The sequence below is a fragment of the Sminthopsis crassicaudata genome, chromosome 4, assembly GCF_048593235.1.
Source record: "Sminthopsis crassicaudata isolate SCR6 chromosome 4, ASM4859323v1, whole genome shotgun sequence".
Classification (NCBI taxonomy): Eukaryota; Metazoa; Chordata; class Mammalia; order Dasyuromorphia; family Dasyuridae; genus Sminthopsis; species Sminthopsis crassicaudata.
Genome location: NC_133620.1, coordinates 23,798,709 through 23,826,334, shown reverse-complemented (window position 1 = coordinate 23,826,334; position 27,626 = coordinate 23,798,709). Strand labels below are relative to the sequence as shown.

The 27,626-nt window shown below is 50.6% G+C and overlaps 1 protein-coding gene across 2 annotated transcripts; it reads left to right on the top strand.

Annotated features, from left to right (window-relative positions):
• Positions 1-413: 413 nt before the first annotated feature.
• On the top strand, positions 414-17,875 carry BTF3L4 (basic transcription factor 3 like 4). 2 transcript variants are annotated; one of them, XM_074265938.1, is made up of 6 exons: positions 414-1,092; positions 6,658-6,724; positions 9,968-10,081; positions 14,397-14,598; positions 15,218-15,277; positions 16,256-17,875. In XM_074265938.1, the coding sequence occupies exons 2-6, from the start codon at positions 6,671-6,673 to the stop codon at positions 16,300-16,302; spliced, it is 477 nt and encodes a 158-aa protein (XP_074122039.1). In that variant the 5' UTR covers positions 414-1,092; positions 6,658-6,670; the 3' UTR covers positions 16,303-17,875. The 2 variants fall into 2 exon arrangements, with proteins under 2 accessions (XP_074122039.1, XP_074122038.1); XM_074265937.1 differs by lacking the exon at positions 414-1,092 and adding an exon at positions 1,111-1,133.
• The last annotated feature ends 9,751 nt before the right edge of the window (positions 17,876-27,626 follow it).

Genomic DNA, 27,626 nt, shown 5'->3' with positions numbered 1-27,626 from the left:
GTGTGAGTTTTTGTTTTTACTATAGTCCGGCCCTCCAACAGTCTGAGGGACAGTGAACTGGCCCCCATTTAAAAAGTGTGAGGACCACTGCACGAGAGGGAAAGACAAAAAACAAAGAGATATGCAAAGCAAGCTATATACAGAGGGAATATATATGCATATAGACATAACTTCACTTAAGAGATAATTAATAGAGGGAGAAAACACTAGAATTAAGAGGCTTCCGGTAAAAGATGCGATTTTACTCAGACGTGACTGAAGATGACAAAGAGAAGTTCGTGCCATCAGACAATAGGGGGAAAGACCGGACGTCTGCCTCTTCCTTGCAGCGCGCGGGACTGCAGATACTGACGAGGTGTGCATTTCAGGGCTCCCTTGTCAATAAGAAACTTGACGTGTTCTGCCGGGCTCATCGCCACGCGTTGCATCCATTGCCCCCGGGCGGAAGCTCCCCGAGGGCAGGCGCGGTTTCTGCGCCAGCTCTAGGCCCAGTGTCTGCACAGCCAACGAGGCATTTAACAAAGTTTGCCTTGAGCAGGAAAGCTGGGACCAGCGTTGGACGGGGTCAGCCTTAAAGCAGGCGCCCGATAAACCTTCTAGAATTGATTTCAAGGTCGCCTAAAGCTAAATGTCAGGTTTCACACGACTCCTCCCGCTCCAGAGTCCCTCCCCCGGACTGTACTAGGACGACGAATCCGTCCCCCGCCGCCTCCCACGCATCAGCCGGGAGGCTGCTCCCCAGTCCCGTGACAATGCCCCGGGAAGGTCCAGGCTGCCAAACAAAAACTCGCTCTCCGCCCGCTCCCAGAAGCCCTAGCGAGGGACACAATGTACTCCGCCGCGGACTACAGCTTCCAGCATACACGGCGAGCCCCCCGAATCCGCCGCCTCGCGATTGGACTCCAGGGTTCGGACACCCCCCTCCGGCGGGCGCATACGGCGATTGGCTGCTCGGGGGACCGGGAGGTGGGCTGGACGGTGTCACGTGTCCGCGCTCCCGCGGCCGCCGCCTCCTTTCTCTGCCTCCGCCGCGACCGCCATCTTGCTGCCGCCGCGTGTTGCCGTCGGAGGAACCCCCCGCCTCGACTCCAGGTAAAGCGGCTGCTGCCGGAGCCTCGGTCTCGGTGCCTCCGGTGAGCGAGCCCTGCAGAGCGCAGTGGCCTAAGTGGCTCAGGAGGAGCGGGGGCCCGGGCCCGACTCCGGAGCCCGGCCGTTAGTGGGAGGGGGAGACTGAGGCAGGCCCTCCCCGGGTCCTCTCTGAGCCTCAGGCTCCTTCTCTGCCGAAGGAGGCTTGGGTTTCCGCCGACTCGGAGCTCTGGGATCCCGGGGCCCTTCTGGACCTCAGTTTCCTTTTCTGTCAAATGCGGGCCTAGGACTCCGCGGACTCCGAGATCGCGATCAGTCTATTTCAGTCAGAGGAGGACTCCCCGTCCTGGAGGGTCACCCCAGTGCCTCCTGCCAAAGGAGGGGCGCACCCGGGACCCAGCGGCCCGGAGGATCTTCCCAGTTACAAAGCTGGACTCCCGAGCTCTTTTTCTGGGCCTCAGTTTCCCCGTCTGTAAAGTGAGGGCTGGCCTCTCGCGTCCCTCTTAGCCCCCAGGAGACTGAGATCCCCCGGCCTCTGTTTCGGCCCTTGCCGGTGTCCGTTTCCCGGATGGCTCAGGGAGAGCACACCGGCAGACCGTTCCAAAGTTGCGGTACCCTGGGGCCGGTTTCCTCCTCTGGGATCCCTGTCCCCGAGCAGCAGGGAGCAGCAGGAACGGGCCGGGCCGGGAGCACGGGCCGTCCCGGAAGTGTCCCTGCCCCGGGCCTCCGGAGTGCAGCCCTGCCTGGGTCCCGGCCTGGGGCCAGGGGGACAAAGCTGACAGGGTCAGAGGCCGAGCCCCACGGGGCGGCAAACCCTCGGGGAGACACTTCCGGACAGCGAGGCCGGCGCGGGCGAGCCGCTCACTGTCAGGCCGCTGGCCCAGGAGCCCTCGTGGCCGGGAGTGCTGGAGGCCGGCCGGCCGCTCCTGACGCCCTCCCTGTGAGGAGCAGGCTCCGAGGTGACGCCCCGCCTCCCGCTCGGGACTGTGCTGAGTAGGGGGCCACCCTGCCAGTGCAGTGGGGGGCCTGTTCTGGCAGGGCCTCAGCGGGCATCTCCTGGCCGCGGGGATGGGAGGGGGAACAGGCAGATGTGGTCCTGAGGGACTGAGGGGGCCTTGCGCCCGCCTCCTCTGGGGGCTCACCCAGGTGCGGTCCCGGCTCCCGTACACGGCCGAGACAGTCGGTTTCTGGGGGTCTGAAGGCCCTTGTTCTCCCTGGGACATTCGGGGCTCAGACTCGGGCCCCACTCTCCTGCCCTGCCTCTTTCCTCCTGATGCTTCTGGCCGGAGGCCGGCTCTGGGACGGACTCTTTGGAGTTTGGTTCCAGAGCTTTCTGGGTTTGTGGAGCCCCTTTAGCCCCCCTTCCTGAGACTGGCGGGCATGCTCTCTAATGCTCACCCCGACCCCCAAAGCCATCCGGCTCCTAGATGGTGGAACCAGACCCCGAGAAGTGTCCGCTCTGAGGGGATGGCAGCCACCTGCTCCTTCCGCAGCAGCCGGACCTTTGTCCCCCGGACAGCCGGCGGGCCGCCTCAGTCTACTCAGCAGCTCTCCCTGAGCATTTAGGTGCCGGGTGCCCTCTCTTCTCTGTGTAAAAATATTCCGTTAGGTTCAGCAAACAGTGGGCACCTGCTGCTTGGCAGCAGTAGCATGCACAGGTCCTGCTCTCAGGGAGCACAAGCACTGAGGAAACAGGCTGGGGGAGAAGAGATGGGGGCATTCTAATGCTGAGACTGAAGCCCCGTGTATGTGCGGGCGCTCGGACCGTAGGGGACAGAATGGAAAAAGTGGCAGAAGGGGTTATTCCGGTTCCCAAAATTCACTGGGCCGGGTTCAGTGTTGACAGGGTGGGAGAGCCATGGGGCCAGGCAGCCAGAGGCCTTCGGGTGCAGGTCAAAGGCCTTTGAGGTGTCCCTGACTCCTGAAGGTTTTGGAGCAAGAGTGAGGTGGTCACCCTGTGTGGGTGGAGATGGTCTGGAAGCCTTGTGAGCGAGCTTAGAAAGGGGAGACTCCCTGGGACGAGCCCAGGAAGGGACAGGGACAGGGCTGTGCTTGGCAGGGCTTCTTCTCCCGGAGCACTGGGGCCAACACCTGTAGTCTCCAGTTGGAGCTGGCCAGGGCGGGCGTGAGGGCGCACACCCAGCCTCCCCTCCTGTGTCCTATAGCTGTGAAAGGGGACTCTGGAAATCATGGGGGAGCCTCCTCCTGCTGATGTGAGAAGCGGGGAGCCTGGTTCCATTCTGCTTCCCGTACTTCAGTCTCACCTTCCTCATCTGCAAAGTGGGGATCGCGATAATGCCTCCGGAGATAATGTGTGTAAATATGTAGCAAAGCGTAAAGCAGTGTATGCATGTGTGTTATTATCTCTCCTGCCAGATTTTAAGGAGGGAGTGGAAGTGACTGAACCAGAGTCCCACGGCTTAAATAGCGGAGCTGGGACTCAGACACCTGGCCGCATGTTGCAAATCCAGGGTCATGTTCAGGCAGGGGTTAGGAAGGACTAGACTTGAAAGCTTGGAGTTAAATGTAAATGAGCATTAATTATGATCCCTCCCTTCCCCTTATACTGTGTCCAGAATCAAAAGGACAAGTGACTTTTAAACAATTGAATTTTATGCATTTAGGTAAAATATAATTTTAACAATATCTTGTAAACTTAAAAAACGTTTTTAAAGTTGAGTAGAAATATTCATGTAATAAATATTTTCTTAAATGCCTAGCTTATTCCCCTTATCCACCTCCTCCACTCCTACTCACATTCTGCTGAATGGAGCTGAAGCGAATCACCCCCTGAGCCCACTGGGGCTGCTACGACAACAGCACGTCTCCATCTCCCACTTTTGCCCTCACTGCCCCCATTCCTGAAACGCTGCGCCCCCTCCTCTTGTGGCAGCTGCACCTGGCAGCTTCTCTGACCTTCTTCAGGAATCAGCTAAAATCTCAGCTTCTACCAGAGGCCTTTTTGGGGCCCTCATACACTTTCCTCTGTGTCTGCATTGCCTTGGGTCTAGAGATTTACTGTTGTCTCGGACTGTTTTTGCTTTTTCTTTGTGTCTATTAGCTTAGTCCCTAGGACTTTGTAACTACTTAACTCTGCCTCTCCCCAAGCACGGATGTGCTTATTGGCTGACTGCTCTCACCTGGGCCCTCCCTGCCACAAGGCAATCCTCCCCACAGAGGCTGTTCTGACCTCCCTTCCAAGCCTCCCCCACCAGCACCGATTACTCTCCCAGATAAGGAAACCAGGCTTTATTGAACAAGTAGAGCTCATTTGTTATGAGCTTCTTTTCTCTGCGTCCCAGAATCCCCTGATCTCATCCTTCATTTTTTACTTCAGGTATTGAAGAGGGCGTGATTTTCAGTCCTTCTTCTAGCTTTCCCCCCTGATCTGAACATCCCCTTTTTCTCTTAGTCACTGTCTCTGCATCTCTAAGTCCTTCCTTGTTGCTTACAACTGCATCCAAGTCTCCCCCAGACTTAGCATACTGTCGTCAGTGATTGCCTCCAGTTACTGGCCTGGATCCGTCTCCTTCCTGGCCAGACTCTACAGAAGAGCTGTCTGCACTTGTAGGCTCCCTGTGACGGATCACTCCTTGCCCCCTTCTTACTCCATCATTCAGCTGAAGGTTCTCTCCAAAGGCACCAGAGGTCAGTGACAAGCTCTCTTCCTCAGGCATGTCACACTTGCCCCCTCTGCTCCCCAGGGCCAAGCACGGTGGACCACACGGGGGACTCTCCCCTCCCTTGGTTCCTTCACCTCCTTTGCTGGTCCTCCCCCATGTCGTTCCCCCCAAACTGTGGACATGTCCCAAAGCTCTTTCTATAGCCCCTCTCACTTGGTGACCATGTCAGCGTTGGTCTATCTCTGCACCTGTCTCCCAAATCTCAGGATCCATCCAGGATCTCCAGGCCCCAGGCCCATAGCACCAGCTGGGTGTCCCATGGGCATCTCAGCCTCCATTTGGATTTTCCCCTCCAAATTTCCCTATTCTCCCAGCAGCCCCACCGCCCTCCCAGGACTAGACCAAAGCCTCCCTGACTCTGTTCTCATTCCCATATTTAGTCGTTGCCAGGTCTTGTCATTTCTATCTCTTGACCTTTCTCTCCTGTGCCCCAGCCCTCATCATCTCTCACCCGACACAGTCTGATCCAGTCTCCTGTACTCAGTAAAGGCAGAACTGCTCAGCTTAGCCTTAAAGCAGACCTAACCTGCCCTGCTGACATACACACTTAACCACGCTGCCAAATTGTCACCCACCTGGCGGGCGTCTCCCCAGTCTGTGCCAGCGCCTAGCACTGGTTGTGCCTCCTTAAAAAACCCACTTTCCTGCCTAGGGCCCCCTCCATCTTGTGGTTTTTGTGGCTATCTAGCTGCATACATTATGGCTTCCTTGATAGGACATAAGCTGGGGAGGGCAGAAACAATTGCATTTTTATCTCTATTCCCTGGTGCCTCTTGTTAATCATATGCAGAGCACTGTTATAGGCCGCAGGAACCTAAGGATGAAGTTAATGCTGGTCTTGGATGTTCTGCTCGATCCAAGGTCATGTGAGAAAGGAGCACCCCGATAACTGGGGGTACCTTTGGGGGTGAGCCAGTGGGGCAGCTGATTGGCTGCCTCCTTTTGTGCCTTAAAAGGTTAAAAAAAAGGGCTGAGAACCAGTAGAGAATGACACGTACTTTTGTAGTGACAGCGTGTTCCTCCATAATCTACCCAGTAGTGTGGAGATAGGATCAAAGAAGATATTGTGGGAGAAAGTGCTGTGGATACCAGAAATTAATGAGCCTGTGGAGGAGGCATTGAGAGAACTTTGTGGCTTTCTGGAGGCTTTGGGCCTCCCTCGCCCTCTCACTGATACTTCATCATCTCGTCTTGGACAAAGATGTCCTTATTTTGGGTTCACATCTTTGAAGGCTTGAAGATCTAGCCATTCATTGCATCGGATCTGGGCCCGGCTGCCTTTTGTGTTTCCGTGGACGGTCTTTTGAAATGGAGTCAGGAGAGTTTGAGAATGTGGTCTGTTTTTAGATTTTTCTTTATCAATGTATTCTGCCATAGATGTCAGCTCTGTTTAAAAAGTCCTTGCTTAAACACCAGCAGCAGCTAGCTATTTATATAGCTAGCTATATTAAAAAAAAAAAAAAAAAAAAATTATTTCCTCATTGAAGTCAGAGAAGGAAATGGTTTTTCTGAGGAGGTACCTCAGAATTGGTGACTTTCCTGGCCATTCTGGCTCTTTTCTGCATCTAGAACTCCTTTTCAGGATCATTTTAATCTCTGTCCTTTACTATGTGCAATGGTCAGGAAGTTAGTTTTGAAGGTCTCCCTTTGACCGCTGGGGCCCCTGACTTCCGTCCCCTAGTAGATGGGTGTCAGGAATGGCCACAGTCGGTTGGTCGGCAAGTGGGCTCCTTCCCGAAGCCTCTCCCCACTTCACCCAAGCCAGTTCTCGGGCATCCAGTCAGCCTGAGCAGCTTGGGGTAGCCCCTGTTGGAGCGGGGGCCCGTGGGCTGGGAGTGGGTTTGCTCTGACCCTTGCCAGAGACTTGAAAGGTCTGCTTCTCTTCCAGATCTGCTGACAGCATGAATCAGGAGAAGCTAGCCAAGCTTCAGGCTCAGGTCCGGATAGGAGGCAAGGTGAGTACCTGAGGCCGTAAAGGATGGAGGAGGAAGGCTGCTTCCAGCTGACATCTCGTTGTCCTTGCGGGAGACTGAGCTCCAGAGGTGAAGGGTTTGTCCCTTAGTGTAGGTTAAAGGGCAAGACCAGAATTTGAGCCCATGTTCTGGGCAGCAGTGGCGGGGGGGAGGGGGGCACTGACCAGACATTCCCATTAAACCAGGGGCCCACAACTGCCAGGTGTTGTGGACAGACAGGACTCCTCACTGGCCTGGGAAGGAGCCTCTGATTGAGCTTCCTAGCCCCTCCCTCTCAGGGCCTCTGGGACTGACTCCTCAGGGACAAGGGACAGTTGTCTCATTAGGACTCAGTGTTGTGACATCTCTCTTCTAGAAGTCATCTGTTCAGAGCCACCTGGGAAACTAGAAGTAAGCAATGGGTTTAGATAGAAGCTTCTCTTTTAACCTTATTGCTCTTCCCAAATGGTCTGTTTGCTCCCATTTCTCACGCCAAATGGCCCATCTCCCATCTCTGCGCTTTTTTCGTTGTTTCCTCACCTTTCACCTCTCACCTCTGCCTTTGGGCAGAGTTCAGCCCGAGCAGCAGCTTCCGTGTGAAGCCTCCCCCTCCATGGCGGTTCCTGTTCTCCCACCCAGACTACGTCATGCTCCTGTCGGTCGCTCTCTGTGCGCCATGTGTCCGCTGTCGCCTCCCCCCACGTTAGAAGGTAACAAGAGCAGGGGCTTTTCACTTTAGCCCTCTTAGCCTTAGGCTTAGCACGCTGCCGGGCACACAGGGGGCACTTACTGAGGGAATCCTGGTGCTGGGAGTTGGGGAAGGTGGAAGTTCACCTGCTGGATGCCAGGTCTGGGCAGGGAAGTCCTGCCAGGCAGGGAAGCGAGTGCTCCTTAGCCATGGAGAGCCTCTTGCCAGCCTGAGCAGCAGCCGGCGTTCACCATTGCTTATCACAGGGTTTCAGAGAAAGGGGGAGGCTTTCTGCCTTCACGGCTCTGACCCATGGGGAGACAATGAGCCTAGAGCTGGGTCCATAGGAGGAGAAGCTTGGAAGGAAGCTGGAGTTTGGGTTTGGGTTAGAAGAGAAAGTGTGACAGGCCTGAGCCCCTCAGGGACCGTGCTTGTCTGCTCCTCTGTCCCCTGGCAGATGAGGATGTGGAAAGGGAGAAATCAGCAATGGGTGCATGCTACTACTGCTAATAATAATAAAAAGGGAGGGGACAGATGAGAGCCAGGAAGAAGGGTCCAAGCTAAAGTCTGATCCTTTCAGCTGCTAGCATTTATCAAGGTCTACTTTGTGCCAGCCCCCAGAGACAGACAGAATGAACTTGTCCTAGCAGCCGCCCAGACCCCCACCATGCCCTTCGGCAGGCAAAGGAAGAGCAAGGCATGGGATCCTCCGCCTCAGTCAGGTTTCTATTGCCTCCGGACTCCAGTCTGAACTTCAGAGTCCTTTCCAACCTGGCACCAGTCTCCACGGACATTACTGCTCCAAGTCCTTGTTTCTTGTCAGTATTAATTCTTTCACCTTCTTGTGCTTGCATCCCCTCGCACAGGGCCTGGGAAATAGCAGAGCTTAATAAATGCTTATTAAGTGATGATTCCATCAAAAAACAAATATATGAAAACATCCAGTACAGTTACTGGGGCAGGGGGAAGGAGGGGAATCTTTTCCCAGTCTGTTCTACCAGCTATTGGTTTTTCCTTCCTCTTTTTCTAAGGGCCTTCTCGGACCTCAGTATTAGGATGTTCTTTTCTTATCTAATGGCTAAGGGATATATCTTGTAATTTTATAATACCAAAAGGCAATCTACAGTTGATTCATAATCGAAATGCTATGGTATGGATGATATAGAGATTCTGTGGGAGGAAGCCAGGGTCCCCCATCAAACTGGAGAGCTGGTGGTATAATTTTCAGTGGGAACACTTCTCAGAAATCAGCAGAGGCTCCAATCGGGGCTGGGTTTGTTGTCTTGTAGATTATCTAGACTTAAGAAAGTGAGGAAGAAAATGTCAATAGTAATGGCATGTGAAACTGAAAGTATATTACTGGGAGTTAAATTTTTACTGACACATCACTGCCAGGGAACCCTTCGTAGGAAAGGCAGGAAGCTAATATGGCCGGCCACTTGTCAGGGGCAGCTCAGGTCCAGTGGAGAGAGTTCCAGGTCTGGAGTCATAAACACTCCTCCTCCTTAAATCAGATTTGAACTCAAGACACATTCTGTAATCCTGGGCAAGTCACTCTGTTTGCCTCAGTTTGTTCATCTGTAAAAGGAGCTGAAGAAGGAGCAATTTCTGCTCCACATGTGATGTTAGGCCTGTGAGGGACCTGCTGCCTATAAAGAGAAGCCTCCGCTTACACGCAGTGACCTCAAGATGCCTGCTGGTGGTCAGGCCTCTGCCTTTTTGCTATTTAAGAGCTTAATTAAATAAATCTCTTGGCTTGGGCTGCTGTTAGTTGGATTTGAGTTACATTATTGGGTAAGTTGACTATTGTGGTTGAGCTGAACGACATCAGCATTCCAGGAGGGACCTTGAAATTCATGGTTGCGGCTCACTCTATTAAGTTGGGAGCTGTTTAATGATGATCCCCTTTTTAATATGGCCCGGTATAATGTAGGCATTTCATTTTTTGTTTATTTTACACTGGCATTTAACAGGTATCCATTTTTAATGATGGCGTTGACGTATAATGACTTTTAAAGTCGTCTGTATTAGCTCCCAATTTCTAAAACTCTGTTATGTTTAGAAAGATTTTGCCCTTCATATTAAGTATGTAGGTACATATAGGAAAGTAATGTAGGGGAAGACACATAAGTGGGGAGCAATTTAGGAATCTGTCTTCATGGCTTGGATGGGTGGTAATCTCTACTACTGGAAGAACTACCCACCTTGGTGAGATCAAAAAGTCATTTGAGCAGTGACCTTTGAGTCATCTGGCTTCTAGAACTGGCTAACCTAATTCAAGACGGCGTTGGAGTTGGAGCAGACGTTACTTGAAAGGTTGCTGAGTTATCCAGGAGGCGCATGTTTTTAAAAACTCATTGAAATGGTCCCATTTGGCAGCTGGGTAAGGTGGTTCATATCTGAACTGTAGAAAACAGGCCCCCGAGAGCAGAGCATGAGAGTTGCCGGCTTCCTTCCTGGGAGCAGTGAGACGATGCGAGCGTGGGAGTGTCTGGGACTGTGGCCGCCCGATCGTGGCTCTGCTGACTGAGGCTTTTTCCTTTGTCTGGTTCTCTTAGGGCACGGCGCGTAGAAAGAAGAAGGTCGTACACAGAACGGCCACAGCAGATGACAAGAAACTTCAGAGTTCTCTCAAAAAGTTGGCTGTGAATAATATTGCTGGTATTGAAGAGGTAAGGTCATGGGGCTGCAATAGCTAAGGTGGTTTTGACTTTTCTGAGTCCCTGGCCTTTTCCAAGGACTTGGAACTGCTATGGGAAGTCATTGTTTTGTTTAACTGTCCTTGGTGTCGGTATATCTGGTCCCAGCAGACTTCTGAAGGGCAGCTCCAGATGGAAATTTAAACCACGGGTAAAAATGGCACTATCGCAAATAACTCATGTACTCAATGAAAATATGAATGCATGGAGAAGGACAATGGGAAATTGTCCCAAATTACAAACTGCTGCCTTCTTGAAGAGAAGAGGTTTGATTCAATGGCAGGCAGGGTTTGGGGTTTTTTTTTTTAATAGTATTTTAAATAAAATTAAATTTAAATTAAATAGTATTTTAAATAAATAAACAAATTTTAAATAGTATTTTTTTTTTCTAAATACATGCAAAGGCAGTTTTCAACATTCACCTTTGTAAAACCTTGTGTTCTAAATTTTTCTCTCCCTCTCCCCATTCCCCAATCCAATCTAGGTTAAACATGTACAGTTCTTCTAAACATATTTCCATATTTGCCATGCTGAGCAAGAAAAATCAGATCGGGGGGGGAGGGGGGCAAAAAACCAACAACAAAAAAGTGAAAATACTATGCTTTGATCCATATTCATTCTCCATAATTCTCTCTCTGGACACAGATGGCACTTTGTATCACAAGTCTCTTGCCATTCAGGCAGGTTTAGCCCATCACAAGTCCCTGCTCATCCATGTACACATGCATATACTATTAGAACTTGCCACTTTGAGAAGTTTTATTCATAGACCCAGTTGGTCTTGAGTTGACCAGCGTGTTGGCCATAAACAGCAGACTTGATTTGCTTCTCTGCACATTTCCAGAGTCACTGATGCTCTTGCTAATTTGAAAACGGATGTTCCCATGTAGGGATATCCTAACCTGCCAGTCCTTGCCACATCTGTACCCTCCCAGGACCTAGAGAAAATAACCTGTCTTTCACGTGATAGAATGCTTTCTTCAGGGCCTGAGCAGCATTGTGGCCATGTTGAAGGTCTTCCTGAGTCAGGCCCGCTGGGCCTCTGTGGAGGGATAGGCTACAGCCGCCTCCTGGGAGCCCCTCTCAGTCAGACTTTGGAAGGGGTTCTAACAGGAGCCGTAGGACTGGCCACTCAAGGACCAAGCATTTCAGTAGTTTTTGCCAGGATTAAACTTGGGAGTGGCAGAAACTTTCAGTTGGGTATGGAACAAAGAATGGGAGAGCGTTTTCTGGATTCTGCGCTAGATGTTGGAGTGTTAGCACTGGTGGCCTGGGGAGGAACTGGTTCCCAAGACCATGCAGCATCCTCCCCTGCCACTCGTCTGTCCTCCCCTGGCCTGTGGGCATTTCATTTTCCTGTTTAAAGAGTTGAGAAGAAAAGCCCTCTGACCCTCACAAGAGCAGAGTGAGACAGATTCTGCCTTTAGGTTTGCCTTCTTCATCTTTGAAGCTAGTGGCAAACTGAGAAAAGGCAGGGAGCAAATGTTTTATCAAACACCTACTATGTGCAGACACCCCACCGAGCACTTTCCAAAGGAGCTCTCATTGGAACTTCCCAGTGCCTGCCAACAGTTAGTATTAGAGTGAGGCAGACAGGTGAAGAGTTTTCCAGGTTCACGGCACTGGGAAGTTTCAGAGACAGGATTTGAACTTCTTGACTCTAGATGTGTTTCTCTCTCCAGCGTACCACTTTGCAGGTCTCCCTGGACTGGGTTAGAGTGCTCCCAGATACACGGAAGTGGGAGGGGTTAGAAGAAGGCAGTGAGACAGAGTGCAGACAGGGCTTTGCCCCTGGAGTCCAGTGGCTTTGCTTGTAAACTCCCAGGCCGAGGTCCTGGAACAAACCCTCCCAGTTGGGGGCGGCTCTCTGAGGAGTTTTGTCAGAAGCTGCTGGTCAGCAGGGGCCCCTTCTGGACTTGGCTAACGCTTTGTGTCCCATCTCTCTCCTGCTCGTCTCCTGTCTTCATGTGTGTTTTAACAACCAATCTTGTTCTCTCTCCCATCCACAAACTGCATGCATGGGGCAGTGGCCCCTTGGACTTTTTATATCACCCTTAGGACTTAATACTGGGCTCCACCCACAATAAGTTCTGAGCAGTTACTGTTGGATTAAAAGTCTCTTATTTGAAATTTGGAGAGTTTCCCCATAGAAATAGTGTATAAAAAGTTAATTCCTAGACCAACCTAAATTCCAGTGTGGCCCACCATGTGGGCCCCCTGTGTCCTCCCAAGGGCCTCCCACGTGCTTCATCTTGCTGTGACAAGGACTCCAGGATCGTAAAGGTCCCAACTCTAGCCGGCTCTACCACTGTGAAAGCGGTTTCAGCCCTGGGCTCTGGGGAATGGGCCTAATGCCCTAAAAAGCCTGTCGCCAGGTTGGCCTCGGAGGGGAGGCTTTTTCAGACTCCATCCGGGACCATCTGCCGAGCTGTTGGGCGGAGGCGTGCTCATCCTTGTGGGAGGGCTGGCATTTCTGCCTTGAGGGACTCCAGGGCATTACGGAAGTGAAGGAATGCTTGGCCTCATGTGTTGCTAGAGCACTCTGGGCTTTGGCTACACCCAGTCTTCCCTGTGGAAAAAAATTAACTCATAGTGGCAGCTCAGCATCCTAGTGGGAGTGCCTAGTGGGTGCTCCTCTGGCCTGGGCCAGGGTCTGTTGCAGCAGGACTAGGCTGGCCTGGCTGAGACTTGAGAGGCAGCCCCTAAATCCCATCCCCCCCAACCCTCAGCACAAGTGCTGGCATGGGACAAGATGAGAAGTGTGGGACAGTGATAGCGGGGAGGGGGAGGGGGGCACCAGAGAGGAAAGGGTTCCCAAGCAGAGAGGCCCACTGCTGGCATCTGTAAAGTCAGATCATGAACTTAGAGAATCCCACCTGTGTGCACACGTGACCATTCGGAATCAGCCTCAATGAGAGCAGGTACAGATGCAGCGTGGCATCCTGGGAGTGTTGAGTATTTAGTCTGGTCACTTAGCTCTACAAAAACAATAGCAGAAGGGAGGGGCAATCTGAAGAATGTTGTGGTAGTGAAGTGGGCCAAGGCGCCCTGGAGATGGGGACCTCGTCCCCTGATCAGATCCTGGGATTTAAGTCCCTCCACGTGTTTTCCTTTGGATCAGATTCTTAGTTTCCTTCTGGCTGCTTGGAGTCAGGAAGCTGATACATTAGGGTACAGGGAGAGGAGAAGCTGAGCTGAGAAGAGCAAGATTCAGATCCTGCCCCCAGTCCTCACTAGCCATGTGACCCCTGGGGAGTCACGTAACTTCTGCTGCCATTTTCCCATCCAAAATGAGAGTGTTGGACGTGATGACCATCAGGGGCCCTTCCAGCTCTGAACTGCTGGTTGGCTTTGTTTTGGGTGTGGGAGGTAGGGTGCTATCATGGCGGAGCTGCAGGGATGAGTAACTTGTGGCAGATGCCAGAGCTGGCAAACACCCTAAATTCGCCCTCTCTTGGCCTGTGGTTTCTAACATCCCCAATCGTGGTATTTAAGGATTTAGGCTTTCTGACTCAAGTGAGTGAGATCCTGTGATCTTCGAGGGTTGAAGAGGCCTGGCTGTGGCCTTCAATAGAAAAACCTGGTGGTCTTAGACTGCCAGCTCTTGATGGGGGGAGCAGCCGCGATGAAGGGCATGAAAGGATGACTGTCCTTATCTGTCAGCGATTTGTTATTGAGTACCAGTTGTGTGCCAAATGCTGGGACAGGGACAGGGGTACCAAGACAAAAATGATTTAAATCATCCAAAGATTTACCTGATGGATTTACATTCTATAGATACATAGGAGGATGTACAAAATCAGGCTGAGGGTTTTTTGGGTAAAGACAACAGAACGAGGGAAAGGTTTCGTATAGAGCATGGCATTTGGATGGGCTTTGAAAGAAAGCAGGGCATGTAATGGGGAGGGAGGGAGTGGCGAGAAGGGGAGAGAAGCTACCACCTGGTTGGACACGAGGAGCAGAGGGCTGACTGCGTTGGGGAGCTTGGGTGCCTGCACCAGCTAGGGCTTGGGAGGAATGCCCACTGGGCAGTTGGTGAAGCATTCATGCAGAAACAAGGCCAGGACTGTGGGGAGCCTGCAACTTTGCTGCTCTGGTTCGAGGTCACCAGCCTTGTTCCCCATGCGGTGAGTGGTGCTGGTTCATTTCTAAGAGTAGATTCCCCCTCTGAAGGATGGGAAGAGGTGCAGCTTGGGGGGCCTGCAAGCCAGGTCCCGTTCAGCTGAATTGCTTGGAAAGAAAGTGGGGAGACGCTTGTGAACTTTCTGTGTGTCTTGTGTTCCGGCAGGTGAACATGATTAAAGATGATGGAACGGTTATTCATTTCAACAACCCCAAAGTCCAGGCTTCCCTCTCTGCCAATACCTTTGCAATCACTGGCCACGCAGAAGCAAAGCCAATCACAGAAATGCTTCCTGGAATATTAAGCCAGCTTGGTGCTGACAGCTTAACGAGTCTTAGGAAGTTAGCTGAACAGTTCCCACGACAAGGTAGGTGCCTTCCGCTGTACCCCCAGCCCCCCAATTAGGGTAATTTTACTTTGTGGCTTTATGGGAAAGCATCTCCATTAGGAAGGGTTTATTGATGTTATAGCATGCAGAGAGCAGATAAGTTTTATTGACTGGGAGCAACACTCTCAGAGTAAGCAGAGGTCACTTAAAAGCTGTGGAACGAGGATCCTGGCCCTCCCACTCTGTTTGTAAAGGCAGCCCAAGGGAGAGCTTTTCCTCTCGGCCCATAGTGGTACGGGATTGTTCTTGTCCTCCCATCTCACCTGGTTGATTCAGTTTTGGGGCAGAAACTTAAAAACTGGCTCTGCTTTAGAGCTGTCCCTGGTCCCAAAGTCATTGGCTGGAACTGGAAATGACCCATCTAGGCCCACTCCCTCATTTGACAGATGAGGAAACGGAGACAGTGTTTGAACTGGTCTCTGTCCGATTTCTAGTGGAAGCTCTCGTGTTGAGCTTCAAATGGGCAGTCAGCGCCTTGACACTTTCTTTTCCTGTAAATGTTTAGATTCATTTAGACATGGAGCGGGGACGGTGGAAGAGAGTTTGGAGTTTTTTAAGCACATACTCAGTGGCTTCAATGTTTTTAAACTCTTTTCAGTGTTGGATAGCAAAACACCCAAGCCCGAAGACATTGATGAAGAGGATGATGATGTGCCAGGTGAGTTTCTTCCTTCCGTGTGGTTGGTAGGTTTGACTCCTGACAGCTCGGCCGGGCACTGCCAAGGATTGGGCTCCCTGTGGCTTCCTCTGCTTCTTCCGCACACTGGGGGTGCACTGTTTGAGCCCCCTAAGGTGTGCTTCCCCTGAGCCCCGTAATGGCTGCATTGGTTATCTGAGTTCAGAGGCCTAACATAGTGAAGGTGGAACTGTCTGCTAGCTGATGAGATTTCTTTTCAGCCTTGGAGGAGATGTCTGTCCACAGGAAAAATATCCATCTGTACCGATAAAATCCAGTCATTGAGGTTTAAAAAGAAAAAAAGAAGCTTTCTTTGATGTGTTATCCTAAAAAACTTCACTCAAACACATACAGCCCCATATTTCACATACTGAACTCCACGCCAGAGATGGTCTTTGGAACTGTGTTGGCCACTTGCATTGGCAATGGCGATAGCTGGCATTCTTTTTTTTTTTTTTTTTTTTTTTTTTTAAAGCTTTTTATTCTCAAAATACACTCAGAGATAGTTTTCAACACTCACCCTTATAAAACTTTATGTTCCAAATTTTTATTCTCCCATCATCCTCCCCTGAACAGCAAATAATCCAGTATATGTTAAACATACGCTGTTCTTCTATACATATTTCACATTGCACAAGAAAAATCAGATCAAAAAGGAAAAAGAAATGAGAAGAAAAAGTGCAAGCAAACGGCAACAAAAAGAGTGAAAATCCTATGTTATGATCCATATGGTCCCCACGGCCCCCTCTCTGGGCATAGGTGAATAACTGGCATCCTTACAGAGCTGTGCACCTGTGAAAACCAGGGCAGTTGGACCGCTGGTGTCTGGGTCCCATCTTCCTGGGTGGGATTGAGTTCAGGCAGGGGAGGTCAGGGGTTGGGGGAGAGGCCAGATGCTGCTGTGGCTACCAGGGGGACGGCAGAAGCCATTGATGATTCTCTTCCTCTGCTTTTCTTCAGATCTCGTAGAAAATTTTGATGAAGCATCAAAGAATGAAGCGAACTAGAGCCTAATGATTCTTGGCGGCCAGCATGGACTAGGTTGGAGAAAGGAGCGGGTGGCTCCAGAGCTGTACAGCGACAGAGAACGTCGCCTGTTAATAGTTCAGTAATATAAATATTTTGTATATTAATGATGCTGTTTGTTCAGCATTTTTCTGTCAGTTGATTTTGCATTTTGCACTTCTCCCAGGATCTACTCTTTTGGTCAAAATACGAAGTATCGGTGCAGCTTTGAGGGTTTTTGTGTGCGCGCGCGAGCGTTGTGTGTGGTTGTACGAGCGTGTGGGGGGGTGTACAGTGGAGAGCAAATTGGCTAACAGTTCTATCGATCCTCCCCCTGCCCCCCAGTAGAAAATAAAACAAATCTTTAAGTCTCTTTCTTTTTATCTTTGGCCAATAGTGCACAGTAATAGTGAAAAGCGAATGTCTTGTCTAGACTTCAAGAACTCAAGACATCAGAACTTCTGAGACTGCATTTCAATTGGCTCTGTTAACTATTGTGTTTGCAAATCCTTTCCTGTGTTTGAAATGTCTTTCTGAGAGATAGGGGCGGACCTCCTGCCAGGGCGTGGGCTGGGGAATACCTTTGGTCTTGCTGCCTTTCACTCCATGGTTTCTTTCCCTTCTTTTTTTCCTAATGTTTCCCTGCCCCCTTTTGTCTTAAAGCGGTTTGATCAGCCTTTGTTAGTGCTCCTCATCACCTCTCATCTAGACAAGAAGGTTGTTCTCCATTTAGGGGTGTATGAACAGCTAGACCCATCTCCTTGTGAAGCGTTGTTTCTCTTGTCCTGGGGAACAGCAGGCCCGCTCTTGACCCTCTATTTGCCATGGATCGTGGCAGTCAGTGGATTTAAATCCAGGGGAGCTGGTGCAGGCTGGCACGCCTCTGCCAAGAGACTTGAATCCCAACAGTCCTCACGGTTCTGAAGGACAGAGACAGCTCTCTTTCCAGTAAGTTTGGAACTGGCAGCCTGTTGAATTGGAAGCAAATGGGGCCAAGAGCCCTCCCTTGTATCCACTGGGATATCTGGGGGATGACGCTGGCTCTGAAATGGTTTCTTTGACCTGCTTCCCCGCCATTGGCCTTGAAACCTACCTCTGGGTTGAACGTCCCTGTTGTAGCTCTCGGCACCTGCCGGTGTGTGTATAGAGTAGAGCAGTGTTTGGTGGGCTTGCTGGCCCCAGCAGTGACCCAGGCTTCCTTCTGAAGACCCCGGGGGCTTCTTCGCCAGAATTGCCCTCAAGCCCTCGGAGGAAAGCCTGGCATCGTGACCAATCCGACCTTCGCTGGAGCAGACATTGAGGGGAGACTGAGGATCTGCAAGGGCCTCTCTGACCATCATCCAAACTAGCGTGGCTTCCCTTCATGGTGACAACTCTGCACCTGCCTAGCTTTGGAGACCAAGAATACCCTGGAGGGCCACAGACGACACCAGCAGAGAAAGAGAGAGCCAGCGAGCCGAAGCTCTTGTGGTTTGTCGTCCAAACTCCTCCATGGATTTTATAGACTTGTTCATTTTCCTGTTATGTTTTATATAATATATGGACTTAACTCTAAAATAAAATAACCGTACAAAAGAAGGGGCTCCCTCTTGTGCGTCTGTGGCCTTGGCCTTCCTCCTGCTTCTGTCCACCTTATTCTTTTTTTCCTTTGTCGTTGTCATCATCATCAACATCAGTAGCTATTTATGTGGAGCTTTAAAGTTTGTTAAGGACTTAACTAATAAGAATCTTTTTATCCTCCACAGTCCTGGGAGGAAGATGCCTTTATTACGCCCATTTTATAGAGGAACCTGAGGCAGACAGAGGTTGAGTGAATTGTCCAAGTTCACAGCTAACAAAGGCTTTGAGGCTAGATTTGAACTCATCCTGACTCCAGGCCCCAGCCCTCTGTGCCACTTCACCATCTACAAAAATAACAATTAAATGGCACCTGGGAGCTCTCCCCAGTTCTTAAGGATCTGCCTCTTACTATTTTCCTTTTATTTTCCACTTTATGCTGTCAGGGATGTTGTGCCTGCACACGAGTGCCCCAAGAAGGGCAGCCCTGTGCCAGAAGGACACTCATTCTATGGTTTTGGTGCCTGGGCAGTAGTGGGGTTGGCCAGTGCCTAAGGTTCCTGAGCAGGTGGCTGTAGGTTTCCCAATTCTCAGCTTTATTCGTTTGGGATTGGAGAGCTCTTGTGACCCTTGGAACTTGCTGATCTGTGTCTGGGAATCCCTGAACAAGAGGATGGAGTCTCCCCTAATGTTCTCATGATGTTTCTTCCTGCTGTGAGTTAGAGTTTTAAAACCTAGAATAACACAGGCCTTTATTTTTTATTTATTTTTAATTTATTGATCTTATAATTATAATTTTTTTTGACAGTACATATGCATGGGTAATTTTTTTTTTTTTTATAACATTATCCCTTGTATTCACTTTTCCAAATTTTCCCCTCTCTCTTCCCTCCCCTAGATGACAGGCTATTCCATATATAATAAATGTGTTACAGTATATCCTAGATACAATATATAACAGGCTTTTATGAGAATTTCCACTCTTGGATTGCACGTGTCTTTTTTTTCCCTGAGGCAGTTGGGGTTAAGTGACTTGCCCAGCGTCACACAGCTAGGACATGTTAAGTGTATGAGGCAAGATTTGAACTCAAATCCTCCTGACTTCAGGGCTGGTACTCTACCCACTGAGCCACCTAGCTCCCCCCCCCCCTTTTATTTTTAAACCCCAAAGTTTCACATTTTTAAAAGCTGTTTGCACTTGGGTTGCAGTGCTCCTCACTTAAGCATGAAGATAATCCCCATTGGAGATTTAGGTTTGGGGATTTTCAAACCTTTGGGGAAATAAGGATGTGGCCAGATGTTCATATCAGCACCATTCCAGGAAACTGCATCTCTTCCATATGCATTCATGTCATTACTCTCTGTGGAGAGACTGACCAAGGTTTTACCTTAGCTCTTGGCTCTCTCTGAGGCACAAACTACTAAAGGTTGAACTCTTCATTCACCAAAAGAGCCACAAAGAGTTGTATTGAAATCTGCCCTGACTTTCCTAGGATAAGGGATCTAGCTTTCTCCTCACTGTAGAGTTAGAAGTGGAACGATGAATCCTTTGTCCCAGGAAACCACCTCCTGTCCCCGATACCGGGTCAGCTCCACAGGGGAGACCTAGAGGGCCCCCAAGTCCCTCTGTTGGCCCTCTTGAGGCAGGCCTATGTTAAAAAGTTCAGAGAGCAGAGTGCCTTGTACAGTGACCTTAGGCATGTTGCTTCTATGGCAGAGACTGACTTCTATCATCCAAAAGATCACTGGCGCTGAAGCCTCCCACCGTTCACCTTGCCATGGCCGTGATTTGGATAGTAATTTTACACGGCTCTATCCTAAAAAGTGTTTTCACATCTCAGAAGTACTTTGCTACAAGAGATTCAATTATTTGCTTTCGTGTCCTTTACCACTGCAGCCCTCGGGGCAACAGTGCCAGGCCGGGAAGAGCCTGGAGGGACCAGATAGAACGCTTGATGCCATCCGTGGAAAGTATAATTCATTGGCTAGGAATAATAATGAAAGCTGCTGTGTGCTTTAAAACATGCAAGGTGATAATTGTGGGAAGTCGGTACTATCCCTATTTTTCAGATGGGGGAACTGAGTTGCTGAGACCTCCCAGTGTTCACCCACCTAGTTGGTATCAAGCCCGTTCTCTCTGGGGACCCCTCTAAGGAGCCTGGGTTAGTCACTCAGTAACTATTGGCCTTCTTTTACAACAGTACAGACCAGTGCCTTGTGATGAGTTCTTCGGAGGCTTAGAAAGTTCCCCATCAGGCTCTGCTGCTCTGTAGGCACCCCCAGGACCGGTCCACTCAGTACAAAACCCCGGAGGGAGCTTTTCTAGGCAGCTAAATCCCTAAGTGAGGGCCGGACTTGGAGTCAGGAAGAACAGAATGCAGGTCACTGGGGCATCAGCCGGGTGACCCCGAGAAAGACGCTTCACCCTGTTTTCCTCAGTTTCCAGAAAACTTAGCAAATTCTCCTGTGGTATAAAAGTGCCAGCTGCTGTGACAGACCATGGGGAAGGCCCAAAGGAGTGTTCCGCAGGGTGGTGGGCGGTGCGGGCTCGGGAGAAATGGCATCTCAGGCCTAGGGAACCCCTTGAGCAAGGACGCACGCAGGAGAACCAGCCAGGTGCCCTGCAGCCAGAACTGGCATGGGCAAGGCTGGAACGCAGGCTTGGGATACTGAATCAGGCAAGAGGGCGGCGGTCCTGGAGGCTCCCGGAGAGGAAAGGGTTTGCCGACTCACGGGTATCCTGGTAGGGGGCCAAGCTCCAAATTCGTGTCCTTTACCACGGCAGCCGTCGGGGCAACAGTGCGGGGCCGGGAAGAGCCTTGAGTGACCAGAAAGCTGAGTGGTCCGATAACTTCCTCAGGAAAGTAGATTCTGTCCTCTGGTTCCATCCCTTCCTTTAATGACAGGCCTGACCTCGGATTCCTCTGAGAGTGAGAAGCGAGAGGCGCGGACAGTTTCCCAGGAACCCCCGCGGGGCCGGAGCCCGGGCTGCGGTGCATGTGCCCACCTCCCTGTGCTCGACCTGAGCCATGAGCTCCTCTTAAAAATAATTTGATTGCAAAGTACTGTAATTGCAAGGTAGGAAATGAATCCGATTGGATTTCATGCGTAGAAAATTATTCTTCTTACAGGGACCCAGACACCGGAGCGCTTAGGAACCCCCTCGGCCTCAGGCGCAGGGAAGGGACCCACCTACGGGCGGGGGAGCTGCCCCAGGGGAGCTCCCCCAGGAGATCCGCCGTTCTGCGCACAGCCCAGGTGTGTCCCGCCACCTGCTGGCCGCCGCTTGTAGTGCAGTCTCCTCTCCCAGCCGGGTCTCCACTCACCTGAACCGCGCCTTAGGAGGAAGTCGGGGAGCGCCCGAGAACCTGGAGAAAGAGGGGCCCAGAATCCGTGAGAGGGAGGGGGAGGGGAGCACTCCGAGGAAGAGCTCCACTCCGCTCCCACCCCCTTTCCGATGCACTTCCCCGCCCTCACATTCTGGGGCTTCCACAAGAAGTGGTGAGCCATGAAAAAAAAGCTGTCAGGCCCCAGCCCGGGACTCGCGGGGTGGGTGACCCAGGGCAAGTCACTTCTCCCAAAGCGCCAGTTCCTTCGTTAATACTAGCGCTTAGTCAGTCAACTTATTAAGGACCTACTGTGTGCTAGCGCCCGCGCTAAGCCTGCAGATCAAAGGAGAAGAGAGTCTCTTGAGGAGCCCCCAGTTTACTGGGTGTCCGCAGCACGGTGGGCTTCGCGAATGCAGAGTGTAGCCGGAGGTGATAAAGGCGGAAATGGGCCGCTGCACGTGTTTAACCTCCTTTGGACTGCGTGCTGCCTGGGGGAGGGGAAGGAAGGGGGGGAAATTTAGGAAACCAAGTTTTTGCGACAGTGAATGTGGAAAAGTAGCTTGGCGCGTGTTTTGAAAAAAAAAGCTATTAAAAAAAAAAAAAAAAGTAGCTATGCAAGCAAGATCGAGGAGATCGAGAAATCAAGGCCAATGGGCCGGGAGAAGGAGCAGCCTCCGCCCGCCGCCGAGGTCTCGGCTGGTGTTCTCGCTAGCGCCGAGCCCGGGCCAAGGATCTCTGAGCATCCCAGGGCGGGGCCGCGGCTGACAGGCTCGTACCCAGGGGTGCTGGGAGGGCGCAGCTCTCTGAAAATAGATTCCCGAGCTGGGAGGGGCCTCAGAGCAGGCGACGTCCGAGGCGTCTGGGGTCCGAGAACTGGGGATGCCAGGTGTGGGAGGGGCCTGAGAACAATCCGTGTCAGAGGTGTGGGAGGGGCCTGAGAACAATCTGTGTCTGAGGTGTGGGAGGGGCCTCAGGCAATGCGGGAGGGGCCTAAAAGCAGGCGACGTCAGAGGGGCCCCGAGAACAGGGGATGCCAGGTATGGGAGGGGCCTGAGAACAATCTGTGTCAGAGGTGTGGGAGGGGCCTCAGTAATGTCAGAAATGGGAGGGACCTGAGAGCAGGCGGTGTCAGAGGTGTGGGAGGGGCCTGAAGGTAAGTAGTGTCAGAGGTGTGGGAGGGGCCTGAGAACAATCTGTGTCAGAGGTGTGGGAGGGGCCTCAGGCAATGCGGGAGGGGCCTAAGAACCGGCGACGTCAGAGGGGCCAGAGAACAGGGGATGCCAGGTGTGGAAGAACAAGCTGTGTCAGAGGTGTGAGAGGGGCCTCAGTAATGTCAGAAATGGGAGGGACCTGAGAGCAGGCGGTGTCAGAGGTGTGGGAGGGGCCTCAGGCAATACGGGAGGGGCCTTAGAGCAGATTACGTCAGAGGTGTGGGAAGGGCCTGAGAACAGGGAATGTCAGAGGTGTGACAGAGGCCTCAGGCAAGGTCAGAGATGGGAGGGGCCTGAGAGTCAGCAGTGTCAGAGGTGTGGGAGGGGTCTCAGACAATGTGGGAAGGGCCTGAGAGCATATTACGTCAAAGGTGTGGGAGTAACCACAGGCAATGTCAGAGGTGTGGGTGGGGCTTCAGGCAATGTCAGGGCTGGGAGGAGCCTCTGGCAATGTCAGAACTGGGAAGGCCCTTAGGAATCATTTAGTCCTGCCCCCTCACTTTTAACATAATTTGTTGTTCTGCCTTCAGATTCTCCCTGACTCCATTTGGGGTTTTCTAAGCAAAGATACTGGAGTGATTTGCCACTTCTTTCTCTAGTTCATTTTACAGATAGGGAAACTGAGGCAAGTAAGGTTAGGTGACCTGACAACTAATAAATACCTGAGGCCGGATTTGAACTGACTCCTGGTCCAGAGCTCTCTGAGCCCTGCTGCTCCCTTGCTCCTCTTTTGACATAACAGCTCTCATTTCTATGGCACTTAAAGTTTGCCTTGTTGATTTTACAGAAATCATTTCATTCGATTCTCACAGAAAACTTGTAAGTACAGAGAAGAGAACTGAGGGCTTCCTTGGAGCTGTTAGCAGATGAGAAAAAATGAGGAAAAAAAACCCAGGTTTCCTGGCTTCCCAGTGCAGGTGCTTCCCCTACTGCACTGTAATGTCCTTGAGTTTATACTCAAGGGGTCGATGTCCCAGATTTTCAAACAAGGAACTCAGAAAAAAATAAAGTTATTTTTTAAAAATGACAATAAATCACAGATGAGTTGCCAATCTGCATCCATAAAGGGAGTTTCCACTCAGGGAGGGCCCTCCTGATATAAAAACAAAGGACCCCATTTCCTCTAGAAAGAAGGGCAAATATTTGGTGCTAGAGATTCGGCTCAGAGCCCCAAACAGCCCTGTGCTGTAGGAGCCTCTATACCTCAGAGTGTCCAGCCGGCACACAGGTCAGGAAGTAGAAAGCGTCCCGGGTAGATTGGGAGCACTAACATTGACAGAGAGGCAGGAAGGAGGCAGTGGGCTGACAGTACCACCTTTGAGAACAGCTCATGGAGAAAGACAGAACTGGGGTGTCTGCAGGTCCCAGAAATGGGAACACGAGGCACAAGGAATGGGAGAAAAATCCCCAAAGAGAAGGGACAGATGTGAGCTTGGGTTGGCTCTCCAAGGCTGCTTGGGGTCCCTCTAGGGTTCCAAGTCGGCCTTTAGTCCCTGAGTCATCCTCATCCTCTGAAGGAGGCTGCGGCCTGGGGGTCCCTAGGAAGGCAGAGGGAGCCGTACCAGGCTGAGCCGAGATTTGGGAGGCTAAAGGCCTGACAGGAGAAGCCACTGAGGCAGCAGGCATTTATTGCTCATTGAAAGGGCTGCCCCTGGGCAGCAGGGAGGAGGGAACTGTCCTGCCTGGCATCATACACGCCAGGCAGGGGAGCAGGCACTGGCTTCCTACAGAAATGGGTCAAATTCCTCTAGGCTTCTCTATTTATTTGTTTTCCTGCCAAAGATGTCCCTGAACAAATCACAGCTTCCCATTCCACTTGCTGCTTGGCAAGACTGCCTGGTCACTCACCAGGAGGCTGAGAGCAGAGCACAGAGTAGGCTTACACACAGTAGGAATTCGCTCTTTATTGAACTAAATGAAACTCCCCTGGGACTCTGGACATGCGCTTGTTCAGGTCCCTTTACTTCCTGGAGCCTCAATTTATGTCTCTAGGTAATTTGAACAAGGATTCCAAATGTGGAGTCCATGATCTTTTTTTTTTTTTTTTTTAAACAACTGTTTCAATATAATTTCCTATGTGAATCCTAGATGTTTTATTTTAGGCATTCTGGGAATCTCATGGGTCCCTGAGGCTCATGACACCCAATTGCAAGTTTATTTTACAGAAATCATCTTGTTGGATCCTCACAGAAAACTTATAAGTCACATAGAAATGGCATTTTATAGAGAAGGGAACGGAGGGCCTAGGGGATCTCAAAGATCCCTTTCAGCACCAACATTCTCTGTTCTAAGGGGGCAGCTTGGGTACATGGATAGATTTGGCAAGCACCACGATGGCTGGCATTGATTACAGAGCTTGAAGATTGCAAAATGGTTTGTATAAGTAATCGATCGCACACCTGTTGTACGCCAGGCATTGTGGGTACAGAGACAAACAGTGGCTGCTCTTAAGGAGGCTCTGCAGTCCAAAGATTGGGTCAGCACTTCTGGAGCAGGTAACTTGGGTGCTCCTGAGCTCATAACCTGTCTGGGTCCCAGTTTCCTCATTTCTAAAGGGAGGGGGTTCTATTCGATGGTCTCTGAGGTTCTTTCTAATCCCCTCATCCACAGATGGAGGCTCCCTGGGTGGGCAGATGGGGGTAAAGGGAGCAGCAATTCTAACCTCTGGAAGAACAAGAGGTGTCTCAGATTAGCTGTTTAAGACAAATCTAGGTCGGGAGGGGAGGGACTTCCAGATCCAAGCTCTGTGAAAAGAGAGATTCTAGAACCTGGGACAGCTCCTTGTGGCTGGGAGCCAGAGGTCTCTAAGACTTACTCAAAGCCTTTGGTGGGGAGGGAATAGGAGAGATGTTCTCTTAGGGTGGGACCACTGGCCCAGGGAACTCCCTCTTCCAGCCACTTGTTCCTGCTTGGTTCTGAGGTGCCCACCTGCCAAACACATACGAGAAGATCAGAGCCCAGCAGGCAATGGCATCATGGGAAAAGCACTGACTTCCCCCACTCTGGGTTCAGCTCCAGAGAAGAGGGCAGGATATTGTGAAATGAACAGAGTCTGAAATGGTGGTTGTGTATTGCTAAGTTGTTTTTCAGATTCTCTGTGACCCCATTTGGGTTTTTTGGTGGCAAAGATGCAGGAGGGGTTGGCCATTTCCTTCTCTAGCTCATTTTACAAATGGGGAATCTGAGACATACAGGGTGAAGGGACCTGCCCTGGGTCACACAGCTGGATTTGAACTCAGAGAGTGCTCCTGACTCAGGCCCGGAGCTCTAGTAGCCCTGAGTGTGACCATCACTGATGAAGCTCCTCCACCAAAGGCAGAGCAGGACCCAGGTGGGGAAAGTCACAGTGAGCTAGACTGGGCTCAAGAAAAGGAAATATTTACCTACATCAGACTGCTTGCTATCTTAAGGAGGGGGAAGGGAAGGGAAGGAGGGAGAAAAGTTTAGAACCCAGAGTCTTACAAAAATGAATATTGAGATCTGCTTTTGCATGTATTTGGAAACTAAAATACTACTGAAAATTTGAAAGGCAAGAAGAAAGGAGAAAAATGTTTTCCAACAACCAGAGCTGTGTAGGAATGGAAGAAGCTACCTTGATTGGTAAGGATGTCCATCTGGTTCAAGCACTCCTTCTTCCTTTCCACTCTAGTTCTCACTCCTCACCCTAGGCAATTACAATGGCCTCCCAATTGGTCTGCTTGCCTCCACTCCTCTCCCCAAGCAATCTTCCCTCCACACAGCTGCCTTTCAGACAATGGTACTCTCCAGCTCAGAAGCCATCGGGGTTCCATATTGCTTCCAGCCTTTCATGGCTTGACTTCAGCCAACCTGTCCAGCCCTATGTCACATCACTCTCTTTTACAAACTCTACTTTCCAACCAAATTGGAACCACGGATTGTTTCTTCAGCCCAACATTCCATCTCCTACCCCCAGACAATTGTACAAATCCGGTCTTGGGTCTGGATGCATTTCCTAGTCTTCACCTTACCAAATCCTTATCTTCCATTAAGATACCGCATCCTTCTGGAAGCTTTTCCTGATCTCCCCAGGTATTAACATTCTGTTCTTCCTCAAATATCTAATTATAGCCTGCACTTACTTTTTATGTAACCCCAACTTTTGTATCTGCCCTTCCAGCAAATTCCTCATTTGAGCAGGATCAAGACCTCAGTGACCTTGGACAAGTCATTTAGCTTCTGCTCAAAGTTCCCACTGTAAAATGGGAATAATAATAGCATGTACCTTCCAGGGTTGTTGTGAGGATCAAATGAGATGTATTTGTAAAGCACTTAGTACAATGACCACCAAATAGTAGATGCTCTATAAATGTTAGTTATTATTATCATTGCTGTCATGATTTTTATTATTTAATGGCACGTTGATATTCCAACGAACTTTACAAACATCTTTATTTTCACAACAACCCTGGGAGAAGCTGCTATTATTATCTTCCCCATTTTACAGATAAGGAAAGTGAAACAAACAGAAGATACACAGATGGTAAAGGTCTGATACAAAATTTGAACTCAAGTCTAGCCAGACTATATCCACAGCAACAGCTGGTGTAGGTTCGGGCTTATAATGCTGAGGTAAGGGGGGAAGGAGGACAATGAAGGGTGGGTAAATCTGGAAGAACCTTGATTCTAGAACTGAAAGAGACCTGCCATCAATCTAGGTCAACTCCCTCAATGTCAAGATGAAGAAACTGAGACCTAGAAAAGTAAAGTCATTTACCCTGGAATGAAATTTGAACCTAGGTCCTGGGAGCTACCCAAAGAAAGCATTCCTAGAGCTAGGATACAAGAGGGAACAGTAAGGCTGAATGAGTAAGGCTGGGGAAAGGGAAGGAACATGGGAGAGGGTGGCCTGGGGCAGCAGGCTGAGCCAGCCCAGCTCCAGAAACTGGAGGGCAAAGACACAAGTTACTGCTGCAGCTGGCCCATGTGAGGCAAAGAATAGTGGGGAGAGGGCAAGACTGAGGCGTGGGAGACTTGGATTCTAATCCTAGCTCCCTGTACCCAAGGAAGAGGTAATAATCAGTGGGAAGAGCCCTCCCTGGCCCTCAGGTCCGAAGATTTGGGTTCAAAAACTGAGTTACCTTTAAAAACCTCCCTGGGCCTCAATTTCCTTATTTATAAAAGGAAGGGATTGAACTAAGCGCTCTGGAATTAATATCTTCATGGACTTCCTTTTCTTTCTGGGCCTTGGTGGCCTTGTCTGTCAAGTGG

Coding starts and splice junctions, on each gene's coding strand:
- BTF3L4 (XM_074265938.1), top strand. CDS start 6,671: ATGAATCAGGAGAAGCTAGCCAAGCTTCAGGCTCAGGTCCGGATAGGA. Junction 6,725..9,967: donor AGGTCCGGATAGGAGGCAAG/GTGAGTACCTGA, acceptor TGGTTCTCTTAG/GGCACGGCGCGTAGAAAGAA. Junction 14,599..15,217: donor TGAACAGTTCCCACGACAAG/GTAGGTGCCTTC, acceptor AACTCTTTTCAG/TGTTGGATAGCAAAACACCC.